Here is a 19,723-nt window from a genome sequence, read left to right as displayed (position 1 = left end):
TGAGTCAGCAAACAATCAAAGGCACTGTGTGTCACTTTTCTAACGTAATACTTTTGACTTGAAAAAAATACTCAGAATTATCTGATAATGGATCACAAAGTATTGAGGAAAGAAGCAAAGGGCTGGGATCATCTTGGGTAAAGTTACATGGGTTGAACGCACTAACATAAATACTGAAGTTTTAGACCAAACGAGTATTTCATTTCTTAGCAGGACGAATTAATCCTGGTTGCCCAGCGCCACGATCATCATGATAGACGGATGAACACAAAACACCATGAGTGTTTAAGCTTAGAGAGAGAGAGAGAGAGAGAGAGAGAGAGAGAGAGAGAGAGAGAGAGAGAGAGAGAGACTCTATTAATGATGAATTTTTAGTGTACAATTATTGAAACCGAAATACTTAATCTTTGATAAAGGAAATAGTGTACATTCTGATATAAAACAATACACGCACACTGGAGAACTTGAGTAGTAAACAGTGACGATATACAATCATTATCGCACAGCCTACAGACACCTGACCCGCCGACTACATCACAAAAAAAGATGTTCTGTCACTGTCATCTCTCTCTCTCTCTCTCTCTCTCTCCTCTCTCTCTCTCTCTCGGATCAAAATAAAACAAAATCGGTCTTTGAAAGGAATAAGAGAAGATTGTCCATCGGGACCTGGCTACCCGTTATGGGAAATAAAAAATTAATTAAAGACCATCGCTGGATTACACAACTGGGAGCGCCCCCTCTCCCCCCCACACCGCCCCCCCAAAAAAAGTAGACCTACGTGATCAGCTTCCTAAGCCTCCATTATCACAAGAATTTCACAAGAGCCACACGAATAAATTAACTCTTAGGATACACCGTGGTCGTGCAATTATCCGGCGGCCGATTGCTTCCCGAAATAGTTGGCATTATACTACTATATGCGAACGAGTCTTGAAAGAGAAGTCATTTGGGAAAGAGCACGACACTAATATCGCCTGTCTTCAAACAGGAGATAACTTCTGCAAAACTAATTATGTGTCAATACAGAAAAAGTATCACAAGAAGATTCACAACAATGATAAATTTAAATGTAAGGAGAAAGTCATCGTGTACGTATTATCTAAAAACAATATTAATGTTTAAAATACAGATGATTTTAAAATGCACAGCATTATATTCAGAGAATAAACTACAAATTTCTGATTACGAATGACAACACAGAGCACTATGAGTAGATATTAGCTACACATTTCTATATCAGATATTAGGTCCATATTTTTTTTTTTATAAAATAAGTTTTAGTAAAAAAACTGCGATTTGGTAATATAACGCCTCAGAAGTAATCTCATTGCACTAGTACAAAAATTTTACGAAAGCAGCGGGTAACAAGTAACTGCAAGTTATAAGTAATCATGTCAATAAATAAAAAAAGGGAGTTTAAAAACCCACGCTCAAAGACAATATGGCATTATAACATTTAAGTACGTTTCCAAAAAGAACTAAAACCACCCGATACATTCGCTGAAATTATCAATGAACGAACTAACATGGTGAAAAATACGGTATGGTCGTATCGCATGAGATGGCAAATATAGAAGCTGTCAGAATAAATCAAGTATACACGATGGCACTACGCACGAGAGAGAGAGAGAGAGAGAGAGAGAGAGAGAGAGAGAGAGAGAGAGAGAGAGAGGGGATTTCAATTACACCATGAGTTAAATAAAATGAAAAAAATCATTATACTGAATTATGCTATATGAATTGTACCTTCATAACAGAGCAAAACAGAAATTACAGGCGCAAATTCTCCAGCGGTAAGGTGTCGCGCTCGGGGCTTGTCACCGCAAATGTCATTAAACAACTGTCAGGTTTCCCAGCCCATGGCAGAGGATCGAACCATCGCATGACATTGAAAGTAAACGGTAATGGTGGAAATGCTTTACGATAAATACCAAAACTAAAATGAATTAGCAACAAATACAATAATATTCAGAATTAACAAAGGCAATACATTTTTGTTAGGTAAATATCTTAAAATTTAAACCCGCATGACATTAATAATGAACACGCAAGTGAAAACAAAACAATTGGTAAAAAAATGATTTAGCGCTACCTAACATCGCATGAGAGAGAGAGAGAGAGAGAGAGAGAGAGAGAGAGAGAGAGAGAGAGAGGTGTGGTTTGCGGTGAAAAACAAATGAGAGTCTACACTCGTTCCTCCCCCTACCAAATGCCCCAAAATAACCTTTGGTAACCTTGCCTCTCGGTGTTTTATTGGGGGAAACCCCATTTATTGTTCATTCATTCATTCCGAAGTGCAATATAACTCCATGGTTCCTCTCTAGTGTTCTCTCAAGTCGATAAGACACAAACACGTGAGAAAATCACGATATGTACTCACGCACGCACTCGGGATCTTCGTTCTAGAAAAGAGGAAACTTTACAACCCGACTACTGCGTAAGGGCAAACAGGGAGATTTTAATCTGGGTATTAGGAGGTTTATTTCATAATACACAGACAAACAGAAACAGACGCACAAAGACAAACCAACCACACATACACACACCCATATACGTATATATATATATATATATATATATATATATATATATATATATGTGTGTGTGTGTGTGTGTGTGTGTGCGTGTATGTATGTTATGTATGGGGATACAATCCACAATAATGTAAAATCCTTCTGTTTTATAAAATACACATTTCTTGTACAACAGCTTATAAAACTATAGAACGATTTTACATCATTGTGGATTGTATCCCCATTAACTTAGTGGCACGACATAGTACCTAGCTTCTGCATATATAATATATATATATATAATATTATATATATAGATATATATATATATATATATTATAGGAATGGATGTATTTATGTGTGTGTGAAAAAGACCACATTGCCTAGAAATTAAGGACAGTATATAGTTTAAGACTAGAAAACTCCCAGTCTTAAAGGAAAGCAAGCATTTAATATAGTCAACCACTCAAATGCCAGGTAGCACCCGTAAGCGGAATTTCAAGCCTAAGAGAGACGGAGTCCAATGCAGCACTTCCGGCGAGTCTCTTGTATAAAAACGCAAACGACCTTGCGGCAATGTACTTAGTTGCATGGGCGTGTCTTTAGACTTCAAAGCATAACACACGACCCGCTCCAATATGGTGAGAGGAAGAAGGATAATTTACTTTAGATGTCGTGAGGCAGGAATACAGACCTTAAACAAACAAATAAACATATCACACTTCTCTGTTCCTGACAGGAGTCTTTTGACTAAGCAATGGCGTCTGCATTTTTTTCAATAACCTTACTATAACACAGAACAGCGGGGGGGGGGGGGGGGGGGGGAAGCTGGTTTCCCTTAAATACGCTTTCCTTCTGTAGGAAGCCCCCTTATCAAGTTATGTGCTATATGGGGTCGGATGGGTTCAGTGGAGGTTGTATAGAGTTGTATAGAGGGGGAGTTGGGTGGGGGAGGTAAGGAATTGGGTAGGAGGAGGTGAATGGGAGGTAAAGCTGGCATTCTGAAGGTGCCATAAATAAAACCCTGAACTAGCTCTCATTGCCTGCTTCTCCTAAAATAATAAAAGCGCGGTGACGACCACCACTTCTCGCAATTGTGAGCACGCGAGAATCGCCCCCCCTCGCCCCCCCCCCCCCCCCCCCGCCCTTATATCCCTACCCAAGTAAGCCTCCCCCTACCAAGTTACCCGACCAACCTAGACTATATAAGCCTGAATATATGTATACACACACACATTCCCTCCCGTACCAATGAAATGCTGCCATAGACGCTTTCTCTCTTTTCATTTTCTTTCCAATTACCCACATTCATTATTGAAGCAGAAAGTTCCTTTGTTGGTTGCAAAAATAACAGTTCAAGCATTCCAAATATCGAAACCAATCAATTCATTCTGATTACTTTTGTTTTCATGAAAATTTATATAAAAAGTTTTTTTAAATGTGAAAAATGATAAACAATATTTTATAAATGTATGCTAATCCATTTTTTCGGCGAAGTCAAGATAATGTTGATATCGAAATTTACTTGTATTACTTAAATTTACAGATGAGAAACCTACGAACAAGGTGCGCAAAACACGAGAGCGAGCTAAAGGATTGATAAAAATCTGCTGCTCTAGAATAAAGGGCAAGATGGAACAGACACTGATAATCTTCAATAATCAACAATAACAATGAGAGTTTATCGTTACCTGTTACCGATACAAAATAATAACCTACACAACAAATACAAAGTATATAGATGGTGACTCTATCGTTGCTTAAATAATATAATACCGATAGATACCTATACAGATGGCAAAATAAACTGGCACTGTTCTTACACCTTAATATAACACTAACTACTGTGTTTGACATTTCCTAGAATACTTACAACCTGGTAAAATTATTTCGTAAGATTAACATACAACTTAGTAAAATAAAAAAATAAAATGGGCAAATGGATCTAGACAAATAAAATAGCAACAAGGTACATGCACAATTAATCAAAATTACCTACCACTTCTGTAAATTAATTAAGAAAACCATTACAAGCATTCTAAAATTCTACAAAACAACTAAAAGGGAAATAAAGGTATCATATAATGGGAAAATATACAAAAGCCAAGCGATGTTAACATCATAATGGCACAAAGACTCGAGAAACCAATTATGATGGTTACAAATGACGCAAAATAAAGAAGCACACAAGACTGATAAAAAATGAAAATATAATAAAAAACACAAGAGATGAGAAACCACAACAAATACCATCAAAATGTCATTAATTGGGGAACACATGTTCCTACAACTTACCAGTTGGTGTATGTCTGCCATCGTCATCCATAATCTCCTCAACTTTGAAGATTTCTCCAATATCTTGCTGCGTTCCGCCTTTTCCTTCTGCGTGCCGTTGTATCTGATGCAGTTGCTCCATCTGCAAATGCCGCATGGATCTAATGTGATGCAGCAATTGCAACTTGGCCCTGGTAGTGAAGTTACATAGGGCACAGGTGTATTGTCTTCTGTCTTCCATGAACTGTTGTTCAGTTACACACAAATGTCGGAAGAGTACATTGAGAACTTCGTGCCTTTGGTGGGCCGCGTGCAGTTGAAGTTTGTGCACGCTGTTTGTATAATATTCACAAAGGTTACACCTCACATGTAAAGGATTGGTATTGGACAAGTACTTGAGTTTCCACTCATTCCGAGGACCCCCTTCTAAGATATGATTCACATGTTGCAGCTTTTGAAGATGTTTGTCGGTTTTACAGTGTAACTGGAAATTAGCTTTGAGGTTTGTTTTGTATGAACACAGTTTGCAGATGTAATTCCCTGCCACCACCAAAAGCACCTCGTTTTCGTTGGCTTTGGACCGATCGAGTTGCAGGTGAAGATTGAGCTGTTCTAAAGAGTCGGTGGAAAATGCCGAGCATACACAACAGGTGAATGCATGCCGAGGGTTAGGGGGAACTGGTTCAGGGGGAGGCTCAAGAGATTCAGGGTTGAGTCCAAGATCAAAGTGAGGTCCCGGCTGATCTCCACCATGGCTCAATGGGCCACCATGTCCCATGTGTGGTCCAGGACCATGACCCAGGGGTCCACCTGGAGGTCCACCTGGTGGCATCTGACCTCCAGACATCATCTGAATGAGAAGTGCTTGATTATAAGCAAGGTCAGCCAAGGCAGCCTCTGGCATTGGTGGTTTTTCACTCACACCCAAGTTACCCATCATGGCAGCGGCAGCAGCAGGGTTACCAGCATACTGAAGCAGTGCCATAGGATCAATCTGTCCACTACCGCTACCTCCACTCCCTTGCAATGCACTCAACTGCTGCATGTGTTTCACATTCTGCTGCAAAACCATCATGTTATGGGTGTGCTTTTCACTAGTCATGTGAATTCTTAAATTCCTTGCAACGTTGGTCTCGTAGTTGCAAACATCACAGCGCCATACAGGTTTTGGCTTTTGCTGTTGCATGGGTGCTGGTGTGGTTGATGGTGTAGGTGTTTTTGGTGCAGAGTAAATAGCACCAGATGGACTTTGTTGCTGAGATGTCAGGGACTGAGAGCCCAATGGGCCATCTACATTGGGCATGCCACCATTCTGCAACTCCTGCATGTTGTTAAGATGTTTGTCACTCTGCATATGAATGGAAAGATTACCTTTGGTAGTAGTAGAGTAATTGCACACCTCACATCGGTAGGGTTTATAACCACAGGTGTAAGTTTCCCCTCGCGCAAGACGAGGGTGAGGCTGGTTGGTCAAACAGTAAATGCAAGTGGACTCATTCTCTGGGTGTTTTTCCTTCATGTGAATCTCAAGGGTTTCTTGGTATTTATAATGCCAATTACATTTGGGGCACTTGAGCGTCTTGCAGGAATTACGTGAATGCATGAAGGCCATTTGACCCCCTAGCTGTCGTGACTGTTGAAGGATTAGGTCACACTTGTCACAGTTGACACCCTGAGGTCGTCCGCTCATGTGTTCTGGGCAAGCACCAATGATGGTACCTGTAAGCTGAGTCACAGGGGACTGCAGAGGCGAAAAACTTGTTGGTGACATTGAAGTGACAGGTGAGACAGATGCTCGCCCATTGGCTCCAAGGGCAGAAACAGGTGACTTTCGACTTATATCTGGAGTTCGAATGGCAGCTGGGTGTTGAGGCGCCGCAAAGGGGTCATTTCTCGGTTGCTGTTGTGGATGATGAAGCTGATGCTGCTGATGTTGCTGCTGATGCTGATGCTGATGCTGCTGTTGCTGTTGATGTTGCTGTTGCTGTTGTTGCTGCTGTCGCACCAGGTCATAAAAGTCAGTTAGTTCAGTTTTCACTATAGGGGTATGTCCCTCCTCACTCACAGACTGATGGGCATCGTTGTTGTGCGCGGCCTTGACAGGTGAAGATGGCTGCGGGGATGGGGAGGTACCGCTGGGGGCCCTGGAGGGCAACAGGGTGGCCAGCGGTCCCCCAGGTTGGCTGCTGCTGCTGCTGCTGCAGTCGTTACTACTGCTGCTGCCGCTGCTGCCATGCCCAGGGGGTATCACTGGCTCTAGGAACGAGACTCGCGGTTCCTCCCGACCCGCACACTGAATGATGGCCGAGGCGTTCTTGGCCGCCAAAAGGTCCTTTTCCTCATCGACCAGCACTACACTATGGTCGCCCATCGCATGGGCAATAAACGATTTAACATATCCAAAAGACAACTTACATACAAAACACATCAATATAGGTTTAATTGGAACTTGCGAGTAGTCTAATAATGGAAGTTTTGTTTTCTCACTGGAACTATTATTTTTGCTATCACTGTCTTTACATTCATTTTCACTGTCTTTATCACCAACGGTAAAGACCCTGTAGTTATGAACAATGGGAACGTCAGGAACTTTGTTATCCTGGATAAGCGAGGTGAAGGTTTGACCGTAAAGGGCGGTATAGAAGGCGGGGTTCTTGGTCACATAGATGGCGTTGGCGATGGTGGGGATGGTGGGGCTGGCGGTGGTGGAGAGTGGGTGCCTGGGAGAGTCTATGATGGACCCCTCATGCTGGGGCAGCTCTAACCCTGCCACGCCCCCATCATCTTCACTCATCTCAGAGTCAAAGATGTACGCCGACCCATCGGGATTGTACACGATTTTGCCATCGAACTTCTCCACATCACTCGAGGACTCGGTCAAGGCATCCTGCACGGGCGTGCCCGAAGCTACGCAGTGGTGGCGCGTGTACAATTCCGCTGATGTGAAGTGCGTATGGCACGTCATACATGTCAGATTGAACGTTGTGGGCGGCGACGCTGACGGTGCCGATGTAGACGACGACGAGGAAGTTGCACTGGGACCCTGTTGAACGAGGGGTCCAGGACCTTCCTCTCCCGCCAAGGGGGAGGTGGAGGGAGCGTCCTCAGGACTCATCTTTGTAGGCGTAGGTTCTTTCTTATCCTGCTGCTGGTGCTGATTCTCCTGGTGCTGCTCCTGTTGTTGCTGTTGTGGGTGGGCGGGGGCGTCGACAGGGTCAGTAGGAGGGTGTGGGGGGGCCGGGGGGCATCCCTTCAGAGGTGACTCTCCCCTCTCCTCTCCGGGCATGGCGGCACACACACACAGCCTCCGCTACTCACAGCCCTCGACCTTCTTGCACCATCTGCATGGAGAGAGAAGAAACGATAGTGGTTACTTTCCATCAAGGAAAAATGCAGTCTACACAAACAGAACATATCAATAATATCAGCGTAAAATATCTGAATCAATCTGAATATTAAGTTGTTGAATTTGCGGAGTTATACCACAGTCGTCATAAAGAAAAGTGACATGCGGTAAAAATTATAGACACCCTCAATTATTTACTGGATAATCAACAAACATTGAGTGAAACAGTTTAAAAGTTGGGCATAAAACATTCATTCGTTACATAGCAAAATAACATTTGATTAAGTAATGTAACATTTCGAGAGAGAGAGAGAGAGAGAGAGAGAGAGAGAGAGGAGAGAGAGAGAGAGAGAGAGCAATGGTCCTTTGCAACAGCAGGAGTTTAGACCCGATTTTCCCTTTGTTCCACAAACCCTTAAACGTGAGGCTTACAAGCCGAATGTATTCAGTGTCTCTTGTAAACGAAAAGAAGCCCTGCAGTAGACACACGAGGCGGATTATTCTTCCGCTTTCAAGGTCGTACCAAAAACATGAGGGTTCATGAATATACAAAATACCGGTAGGTGAAGAAAATGAAAGAATATTCATAAAAATTGAGGAATGAATTGATCAGGGAGACAGTCAAAGTATTAGAGGTTTCAGCTCAGGAAAGAAGACTCGAATGGTTTGGTCATGCCATGAGGAGAGAAGAGGAACACGTATGTAAGATGGTTATGAACATGGGGGTGGAAGGGAGAAGGGGAGGGGAAGGCCAATGTTCAGGTGGAAAGATGAATTACTGAATGACATGAAGGAAAAGGGTCTAAGAGAACAAGATGTACAGGACAGAGGAAGATGGAAAAGACCAACTAGAAACAGCGACCCTATATAGAAATGGGAAAAGCTGAAGGTGAAGAAGAAGAAGAAGAGATTCATAAAAATTCCAAACAATTGGGTATGCATACATGTAACTTTTTCGCTGTCTGTAAAACCGGACACCAGTGAGACATTAACCTGGTTTCTCCTTATCCGTCGAAGGTGACACCGAAGCGATTCTGAATATGTCAACGAAAGCTCCAAGAATAAATCTGGAAGCGCAATCATGACTTTTGGTCACATCCCAGTGGAATGGAATTGTCAATACTCAATATACTTTCCTTTACAAGTATGTACACGGATACACAAATTAAATTCCAGCATTAAGGTGACAATTCGCAGAAGCTTTTGACAATAAGTAAGGATTCCATAACGTGGGCAGTATTTCAAAGTATTTCTTTTGCATGTCGTCGAAAAATGAGCGTTTCAGAATGGACAGAGAATAAAGATATGTTCCGACATGAATCATGTGACTGGGAACATCCACTAGACATTCGTAGTGACCCAAAAACAAACATGTCAAATAATGCCTACTCAAATACAAAAGCTGATTAATTACCGAGAAGCACAGCGGGAAAAATTGAATAAACAGTTAAAAAAAATACTCTTAGTAGAGAGAGAGAGAGAGAGAGAGAGAGAGAAGGAGGGGAGTGAGTATCCGAAATAAAGGTTACCTATGAAGAGAGGGGAGGAATAAAGATACGATGTGTCGCTGAGAGGAGAGAGTGAGAGGGTAGGGCGGGAAGGGATATGGAGAAGGGGGGAGGGTCTAATGTGTGGGTAGGGCGGGGGAGGGGAGGAAAGTCGGCAACAACAGAACACTATCAGATTGCCAACGTTACCCCGCTGAGCCCACCAGGTGCAAGTCTTGCTTTCCTGGGCCCAGACAGGCAGCAAATTTCAAGGCTACAAGCTTCTTCGTCCTACAAGTCTCCCGATGCATAGGTACGCGAGTTGAGAGAGAGAGAGAGAGAGATATCAAAGTGTTTATCTAAGATAAAACTATTTAAAAACGTATCCACTGAATCTATGATATTCCATTAGCGGTAATTCAAAAAGAAATAAAATACGTTAGAAGAAAACCAATCGTGGAACATCACTTGTCAACGTTTACATAAATACGACAGGTTTACTTATGGATTGTCAATGAAAAATGAGACAACTTTATTAATAACAGTATATAAACATACTGAAAACTACAAACAATAAACGCTAACCCCAAGTGAAAACGTCAACAGAAATAAATATAAAAAAAAAACTTATAAATGGAATGCGCTCAAAACTGATTGTTACACACACAACACACACACACACCACTTAATTATGCCTAGGCAACTTTTCAACCCTAATAAACCGCAGCTCTACAGTGCCTGTATACTATATATATTATATATATAATATATATATATATAAGATATATACTATATCTATATCTATATATATATATATTTATATATATAAATATAATTATATATATAAATATATATATATATATATATGTGTGTGTGTGTGTGTGTGTGTGTGTGTGTGTGAGGAACTAATGCAATTCATATGGTGAGTAAGAACTTGTCCATAGAAAAGCGGAGTATTAGCACCAACAATGACCATATCAAGATGATTAATGTAGTATATAATATATATATATAATATATATATATATATAAATATATATAGATATATATATATATATATAACACATACACACATATTGCGTGTGTAAAACTAAGAGCGAGTATTAGGAAAATTTATTTACATCTACGCAATACGCAATATTTACAAAAACTAACCTACAGAGAGAGAGAGAGAGAGAGAGAGAGAGAGAGAGAGAGAGAGAGAGAGAGAGAACCCAGACCTCCCTTGAAGTGACGTTATCATCGATAAAACCATTTTCCATAACCCCTCACTCCCTCCCTCGCCTCTCTTCTCCTGCCAGATACGGTCCTCTCCCCAGCCTAGTGCCACAGTCTCTTTTCTCTTGAAATACACTTGTACTCAACAGGTTCAGTAAATAAAAGAAAATCTGTGCAGAACAACAAAGTGATCTTAGTACGCCGTCAAATAATAATAATAATGATGATAATAATGAACTTGAGGATGGTCTGCAATACTAATTATCTATAGATCGATTCACCTCTCACAGTCCCCACTCTTCTCCGTCTTTCCTCTTTTCTTTTTCGTAAATTTTCCTTCATTACATTCAAATGATGAACTGAGGGGAGGAGGAAAAGAAAGCCTTAGGCAACCTCCTCGTTTGGTTATTTGCCAATCTTTGAATTTCTGACTTTGAACAGCGAAACACTATCATCTTCCACTATATAAGCACTGTCGGCGAATCCGGAAATATTTGACGAAATGTAAACAATAACGCTACTACAATTTTATTCTAAGAAGAACTGTTTTATCAACGCCACACTCTAAAGAACTTAGAGAAAGAAGGTCGAGCGGAGTTCTGATGGATTGCAAGGAATCGCATACGGGTCCTTCGAGGGCTGATGAGCGATAAAGATATGAACGGGCTGAATAACGACAAGAGAGAGAGAGGGAGAGAGAGAGGCAGTCGTATTGATGCCTAAAACATTTCGTTTACTTTAAAATGATTAATAATATCTGCCAACCTTCTTTCTAATTGATCCATCTCTAAATATTCTCAGACCGAGATGAGGGAAAAATAATGAATGAGTTTCCAAACTCCCCTCTCAGAATCCTTGCGCACTGGGCGTTTTTTTTTTTCCCCCCCCCCCCCCAAACCCCCCCCCCCCACCCCCAAATTCCCCCCCACCCCAAATTCCCCCCACCCACTCGCCCGTTTGTACTCTAACACAACCAAAGAATGCTCATCTTTTACTGTTTATTGGTCAAAACAAAAAATATAATCCGTGAAAACCATGGTCGTTCACCACCAGAGGTGTAGAAGATCTCTCTCTCTCTCTCTCTTTGCGGGTAGCTATGCTGTTGTCATGCCAACACAAATGTTATTAGCCTCACCCTTTAAAATGGCCGGAGTCTGAAGAGGGGAGCACTACATCCTTAGACTTTCTCAAGACTTCGTACCGTCCGCCTAACAAAACACCTTTAAGGGTATTTCTTAAGGCGGTCGTGCGCTACTTTTGCCGTTTGTAAATAACACTGGCTAACAATTATGGGTAGTTATATCTTTTAAGAAAACTAAAGGCATGACATTTTATTTGCAGACACACATGACAATAACGAAACTACAATATAATTGTCGCCGCCTAATTTCTTTGGTATTTGGTACCGATATCGGCAAGACTAAATACGTTTACAAGAAAATACTGCTACATATGCGCACATGATATTCGCTCTACCAGAGAAAGGTCTATAGTTCGATTCCAAGGGTGAGACAGAGCAACTTAGGATTGCTCTGTTAAATTTTATTGTGCCTCTGATTACATTACTATTGATCTGTGTAACTGGTATCTATCTAGTCAACTCTAATCGGTCGCGTCCATTAGAAACACGGGGCAAACAACCTTATCCTAAAACAGTGGCTGAACACTCGAAGGACAGACCCTCTGGAGCCATTCCCTCCGATAAAAAGGGAGATGTATACAGTTTCCAAAGGATGTATGAAAAGAGGCTAATACTAAGAGGAAATACGAGATGCAATACGTTTTCACGATACCTCACCAAAAAGACGACATATATAATTATTTTATTTTATTTTCACTTTTGGCAATAGTCCTGATCATGTATAAGGTCCGTGCGATCGCGTCAACTCAATGAACACTTTCAAGAAACCTTCTATTAATAAATTATATTTTCTTTCGTAATTCAATATCTTATTTGTTTTACATGAAACTTTTATCTAGTATATATAGTCAAATACTATCTTAAACTCGAGGAGTCTTATCTTTTTACAGTTAAGTTAAAAACAATAATTACCTACCAAAGCTTAGAAAGAAATTTCGCGGACCTTAATGAGGTACTACTGCCTTAAATTTCTCTCCGATTACAATTAACAATTCCTGTCATATTCGCCCTTATTAATAATGTTACTTCTCATATCTTCACAATTACCCTCGCTCACTTTCCGAAATAAAACTCGGGATTTTATGAACAGCCGCCTCGCCTAAAATTTTTGCAATTTAACAATTAATGCAGGTACAATCAGTCTCTATATTACGCGAGAGAGAGAGAGAGAGAGAGAGAGAGAGAGAGAGAGAGAGAGAGAGAGAGAGAGAGAACCCACAAAAATTACAGTACTACATGGAAAAGAGACCACTACACACAAACAAGCACGCGCGCGCGCGCACACACAGAGAATAGAATGCATACGTACATACTGCTAAGCTTTTATCAAAACTCCGTCAAGATACCGTAACCGGCACTAATAGTAAATCTACTTTTTCGAAGCCGCTTTACGGATGAAAATTGTTCTAGTGATCTTAGCTGACCTTGGAGGAATAATAGTTTCTCTAAGTAGCCGACCTGCCATTAATGTTGACTAGTGTTAGTCGACCTACCAATAATGTTGAATATTGTTAGTCGATCTACCATTCATGTTGACTATTGTTACTATCAATACGAGACACTAAAGGGATGTCTTCATTGGTGCTAAACAATTCTTCCGCTTAAAAATCGACAGCATCACAACCGCCACAGTCATTATCATTCTAACCTTTAAGTGTGATTCACACGGCAATTATTAGCTTTAGTTTAGACATGTCAATATAACATCCAAGCTTGCGGGTCGTCACGCAATTACACCGATGCCATTAATGAGCACCTAAGTGTCTGCGCATGCAGTCGTATCAGAGTAGCTGCTCTGGTAAATAAATGTTCTTGAGCGTAAAAGTAAATATTTTTTCAACATTTATCCTTTAAGCATTTATAAAAACAAAATTTAACTTTATGAGAGAGAGAGAGAGAGAGAGAGAGAGAGCTGTGTTAAAAGGACAATAATCATACCCGTTGTGAAACAGACCCGACTTCCGCCCAAACCAAACCATCGGCATAAGCGCCATAGCCCTTATATTGACAGCCTCGGCGGCGACGCTGAAGCGACGCGTCGCGGTGACGAGGTCACCCGTCATCAAAGGTCGATCGGGGTCAAAGGACTTTGTAATCATGATGCGTTTTATCATCACGAATCCCTCATTTTCAGCGACTGAGTCATTACTCTGAAAAGACACGCTTGTTTTGGCGTCGTATCTCACGATCGGTGGATAACCTGAAGATGAAATAATCCATTCTATCCACAGCTTTGATTTGATAAAATGGTGACACAAAAGCTACGGTCATCGACGACGAGATGAACCTGGATTGGTGGAGAGATGGGTAATAAACAACCGCATCGATAGGAGTGACGTTCAAAGTGTATTATTTAGGCGTTAACAGAAATTTGAGCATCAGCGCTCGTAAAACTTGGTCAAGGATGCAAGGCAACAGGAACATGTGTCAAATAATATCTTGAATTTATTTGAGATGAAAAAGCGATGGACGGAGAATCAAAGCCTCTTCTCCAAGGCATCACTGGACCTCGCGCTTCGTAATATACTCTATGGAAGCGAGTTCAAGCTGAATGTTTGGAAAGAAGAGAAACGAAGGAAAGGACACCGAGGATATATGGAAGGGTGGGTGGGTGCACAGGAATGGCTGGGTATAAAGGGGTAGGTTACTACGGGAAGAGAGAGAGAGAGAGAGAGAGAGAGAGAGAGAGAGAGAGGAAGTGAAGGGATATCGGATTAAGCTAAAAGTGTGGCCTCCATTGTTCTTTTGTTTGTTGGCGGAGGCCGTGATGTGACGTGTAGCTTGGCCGACGCATTATTTCGTGAAGTGGCCCTCCTACTTCCCTGAAGACTATCCGCCCCCTCCTCCTCTTCAGGTGTACTTTTGTTTGTCTGTGTGATATCTGGAACACAGGAACGTCCTGCTGAGACATTAACTGTGGCCCCGAATATAATCAATTAATTTTAGAACACTATCATGATTTGATCATCGGTAATCTGATGCCAGTTTCAGTAATGAATGTCTTGAAATGGTTAGACGCAATGTGTGCCTCACTAACCAGCGCCAGTACCCCAACACGGCCAAGAAAAATGAAACGCCATAGAAATACAAGAGCGAAAATGTTCCGCAGACAGCCTCAACCAGCAATGCAACAACTATAACCATTGCCGTCCATGTACGTCACCCAAGAGTGAAATAGAAACCCTTATGAAATAAAATTTAACCGAAATGGTAACTATACTGACTTGAACAAACGATACTCAGTTATGTCGGCACTAGTATTCTCAAACCTCAATCATCACTTTTCAAAGCGGTCTCTTCCTTTCCTCCCGATACACCTCCTCCTCTTCCTCCTCACACCTCAACCAAACAACCTCTCGACCTTCGTTGGTAATCAGTAGAATGAGCGTCGAGGTCCAAGCTTCACTTCCCTCACAACTCGACTCCATCTTACATGAAGTATTAACGGTACGAATTGGTAAAACTCTCTCTCTCTCTCTCTCTGTGTGTGTGTGTGTGTGTTAGAAATATATATATTATATATTATATAATTATAATATTATATATAGATTATACTATATATATATATATATATATATATACATATATATATATATAGTAAATTGTGTGTATAAAGATGAAAAATGACCATACACATATAACAAAGAAAAAAAAACGGGGAGTTATATTTCCGAGAGCATACGACCCGAAGTATAATTCTAATCTGTCCTCCCTTTGTTCTATGTAAACGGACATTAATCACTTTGATTGTACCATTTTTTCACAACATTTGCCTTAAATGAGTAATTATGAACAAAACTCTGAATATAGCTGAAATATTAAAACAATAAGTTCCTTAGGCAAAACCTCATAGGATCAAATCAACTCTACGTAGATCGATTTCATCCTTTAACAAATCTGACAGCCTCACGAACTGCTATCAGAAGCAAAGGAATCAGAGGGAGCCACAAAACAAGTAATTATGTAAAACCTTTTTTTTACGACGATTTTTTCTCCCCATCCCCTACAGACATGAAAACTCTTTGCTTTTCTGACAACAAAGGCGGTAGAAAGAAACTTCATCATTAGTTTCCTATGTACTCCGATCATGCGGCCATATATGTATCCATAAACTAATAATGAAAGGAGCACTTTATAAAGTGACATATTTCAACTAATAACATTTTGTAAAATAGATATCTTCTTTAACGCCGAAATGATCGGGATTAAAATTACCGACACGGAAGACCATACGGGTCGTCGCTACCGCTTACTCTGTGAGAGTAATAAATGGTGTTTCTATATAACCTTAATAACGTTCAAAATAACCTTCAAAGCCATATTGAGAGATAAAAATATATGAAATCTGCGCTAACACAGCACAGAGAGAGAGAGAGAGAGAGAGAGAGAGAGAGAGAGAGAGAGAGAGAGACCTTCAGTAAATTAAGTCTTTTAAGCGTTAAGTGGCAGATGCTGGTTAGGTATGACCGAGAAGAGGAAAGCTTTGAGGGAACTAAAAGCTAAGTTCAGCAAACATTAATGACTTCAGCTTTGGTTGAAAAATACGAGACCCTCCCCCCGCCCCCCAAAAAATTATGCCGATTAAGAAGAGAATAATCTCTCTCTCTCTCTCTCTCTCTCTCTCTCTCTCTCTCTCTCCACATCGCCGCCGTGGATGTTCCCTAACACGAATGGCTGACACAAAAAGGGGATTTTATTCGTCAAAGAAGTTTTAACAGGATGTCTGCAGATCATGCAACGTCCCAAGAAAGAATCTCCGCTAACCCCTTATTTCCATCCGGCCGCAATTCATTTTGGCTCCTGGGCCGGGAGACCGCACGGACGACTTTAGCCTGTTGGACATCCCAAAGGATATATATACATTTTTTCCCTTTCCATGAGATGACTGGAAGGAGGCCGTTATAGTGGTTAAATTGCTGGAAATATCACTAGAAATTAGCCATTTCCCAGGAGGCGTATAACTACAGAGGAACAACTAGCATCAGGGCCGCAATGGCCGCTGGAGTCGTCGTCATCAGTCCACAATGGATACACACAGGTAGATCAAAAGCCAAGAAAATCTCACTTCCGATTTTTCGGTTTTTTTCTCTCGCTTCCCCTGAGACGAGTTTCAAGTTGCAGAATTGATGCCTGGGTGGCTGAGGAACCAATCAAAGTCTCCACGACGACACAACGACAGATAACGCAATAAAGGACGGTTGTTCTTCTTTAACATACAGAACAGAAACTTAAGCGCGGAGGGAGGCTATTTTCCTCTCCTTCATAAAGACAGGCTAATTCGAGACATAAATGACAGTCACTGAACTCCCATCTCTCTCCGTCTGTTTCATTTTTTATTTTTCATTTTAAAGCCACCTTTCTCTCTCTCTCTCTCTCTCTCTCTCTCTCTCTCTCTCTCTCTCTCTCTACATATATATATATATATATATATATATATATATATATATATATATAGAAAAGTATCAATAATTATACGTTATTTTACTTTCCTTTCTACAGAAATTGCCATTTACCTCTCCTCATGTAAGAGTGCAAGGCAGTGAAGAGTAACGATTACGTGAAATCAGAGAGAGAGAGAGAGAGAGAGAGAGAGAGAGAGAGAGAGAGAGAGACCGGCAAAACAGAAGAAATCAAATAAAAGATTAAAAATAAGAAACACACAGGGCGGAATGAAGCCCTTAAACAAGCGTCGAACCTCGTCCTCTTGGGCAGAAATAACCGCCATTTCAGGAAAGCCGATGGAAGTGCAAGAAACTTGACGTTCTTGTGATATGGCGTCATTCTGTCCTGGCACGTGCATCACTTCGACACCTTGGAGGGAAGAAGAAGAAAAAAGAAACGCGAAAAACCATAAATAGAATGTCTTCGGAGAATGACTATATATTCAAAGGGGACCTTCACATCCCTTTCGCTGCTTAGGAGAATATTCACCAAGATGAAATTTATTCATAATTGCCAGTACCGAGGTGCACAATCTTCTGGTTACATTTTCACGAAAGAATGGAAGGAAGTCAGAATGGTATATATTAGCAATAGCAAATGCTAATGTACCCTTTATACTCGCTTACTCTTCTTCGCACAGAAGGAATACTTTCTCGCTGAAGAATACTCGAAAGGAACAATTGCAACGCAACTCAAGTTGTTAAATAAATAATAACTAGGTTACCACTGACATGTCAAATCAAGAATATACATAATGTTGGGGAGAGAATAACTTTGACGAGAGAGAGAGAGAGAGAGAGAGAGAGAGAGAGAGAGAGAGAGAGAGAGAGGTGGGGTTGGGTAATCAATAAAATTCAATAATTTGGCATTGTACGAAAACCAGACTACACGTAAATGCAAAACGTAATCAACACAATGAATGCCGTGGACGGCAACCGTACAGAAACCTACTCTCGAACTAGAGTGCGATACGGCGGTGGAAGAAGAGAAAGGGGAAAAGGAATCACTTATCAATCGCAACGGAAAAGTGACTCTTACGTCAACGCAGCTTAAAAGCCGTAATGGTCTATCGCTGCCCAATTCAAGAGGTTCCTTCCTTATCAACGCCCACATGTCAAAAAGAAAGAAGCGATAAGAAAACAAACGTGGAAACCTAATAGCGACTAAAGTACTATGTGAACACATAAATCCTAGTAATATATATATATATATATATATATATATATATATATATATATATATATATATATAATATATATATATATATATATATATACTCTTTCCAAGCGCCATGTTACATCCCCATCACACACGAAGCTACAAAACCAAGTAACTTCCATTACGACATCAAATAGTACTAAATGGAAATTCATATTTCAGAACGCAGGTATTTCACGCGTTCGGCGAAGCCATTTAAAAGCAAGCCTATCCAAACCAGTTTATTCTAGGCTTCCCGACAGCATTATTAGAACACTGCCAGAGCCAGTTGATTACCTAGAAGAGCATCAAGGGTACGCTAGTGCGACGGAATATAATGACGGACGACTGGCCAACCTAGGGAGGAGGAAAGATCTGTTTATGCGCAATCACACGCGCCTGGTTTTAAAGCAACGCTTAAGATGTGCTTAACCTCCGACCCGGCAGTTGCATGCGAGCTTTACTTCCATGCTCATTAACCATAGACTTTGGTATCGATTCCTTATTTTGTCTTTGAACTCGGAGCTTCTTCGTTTTTCTCTATGTTCCATAATTCCAAGTAGATGCTATATCATTCATTCAACTTTGCTATCTTCACTGAGCGGTAGGTGTGTTTGTTGGAACCATTATCAGTCCTTGAAAGTCATAGTAAGAATTCGGAATACGGAACACTACAACTGTAAATTAAGAGACTGGTGCTGTTAAATTATGTTTCTCTTCGGTCATTTCAAATTAATAACAAGATCAAAATTATCATTAAGATTAAATTGCAAATTATCTGGTTACCGACCTACACATAACACCGTGCGAAGAGATAACGATATGACTGTCAACAACCCAGCGAATTCAAACTTCAATAACTACTGGAATAGAATAGCGCATTCTAACTGTAAAAAGCAATGATATTTAACTTAAGAGAGAACAGAGGGAGATTGAAATATAGTTCCAAAAATTACCCACAAAATTCGTTAAGAAACAAAGACATCAAAACATAACAAAAAAACAATACCTCAGCGAATATTAAACCCTATGCAACATTAAGGATAAATTTTGTAACCTTACGAAATGATATACAGATAGAATGATATAAGATTTTTGTTACGCT

At 40.6% G+C, this 19,723-nt stretch overlaps 1 protein-coding gene across 5 annotated transcripts in view; it reads right to left on the bottom strand.

The window, feature by feature from the left end:
* LOC135216687 (zinc finger homeobox protein 3-like) overlaps nucleotides 1–19,723 on the bottom strand; it is a 248,570-nt gene that overhangs the window by 18,233 nt on the left and 210,614 nt on the right. For all 5 annotated transcript variants that reach the window (XM_064252095.1, XM_064252093.1, XM_064252096.1 and 2 more), the window contains exon 2: nucleotides 4,809–8,128. In XM_064252095.1, the coding sequence (XP_064108165.1) occupies nucleotides 4,809–8,073 (3,265 nt within the window). In that variant the 5' untranslated portion in view covers nucleotides 8,074–8,128. The remainder of the gene's footprint in view (nucleotides 1–4,808; nucleotides 8,129–19,723) is intronic.

Source organism: Macrobrachium nipponense, chromosome 6, assembly GCF_015104395.2.
Source record: "Macrobrachium nipponense isolate FS-2020 chromosome 6, ASM1510439v2, whole genome shotgun sequence".
Lineage (NCBI taxonomy): Eukaryota > Metazoa > Arthropoda > Malacostraca > Decapoda > Palaemonidae > Macrobrachium > Macrobrachium nipponense.
The sequence above is the reverse complement of the archived record's forward strand: the minus strand, read 5'-3'. Positions and strand labels throughout refer to the sequence as shown.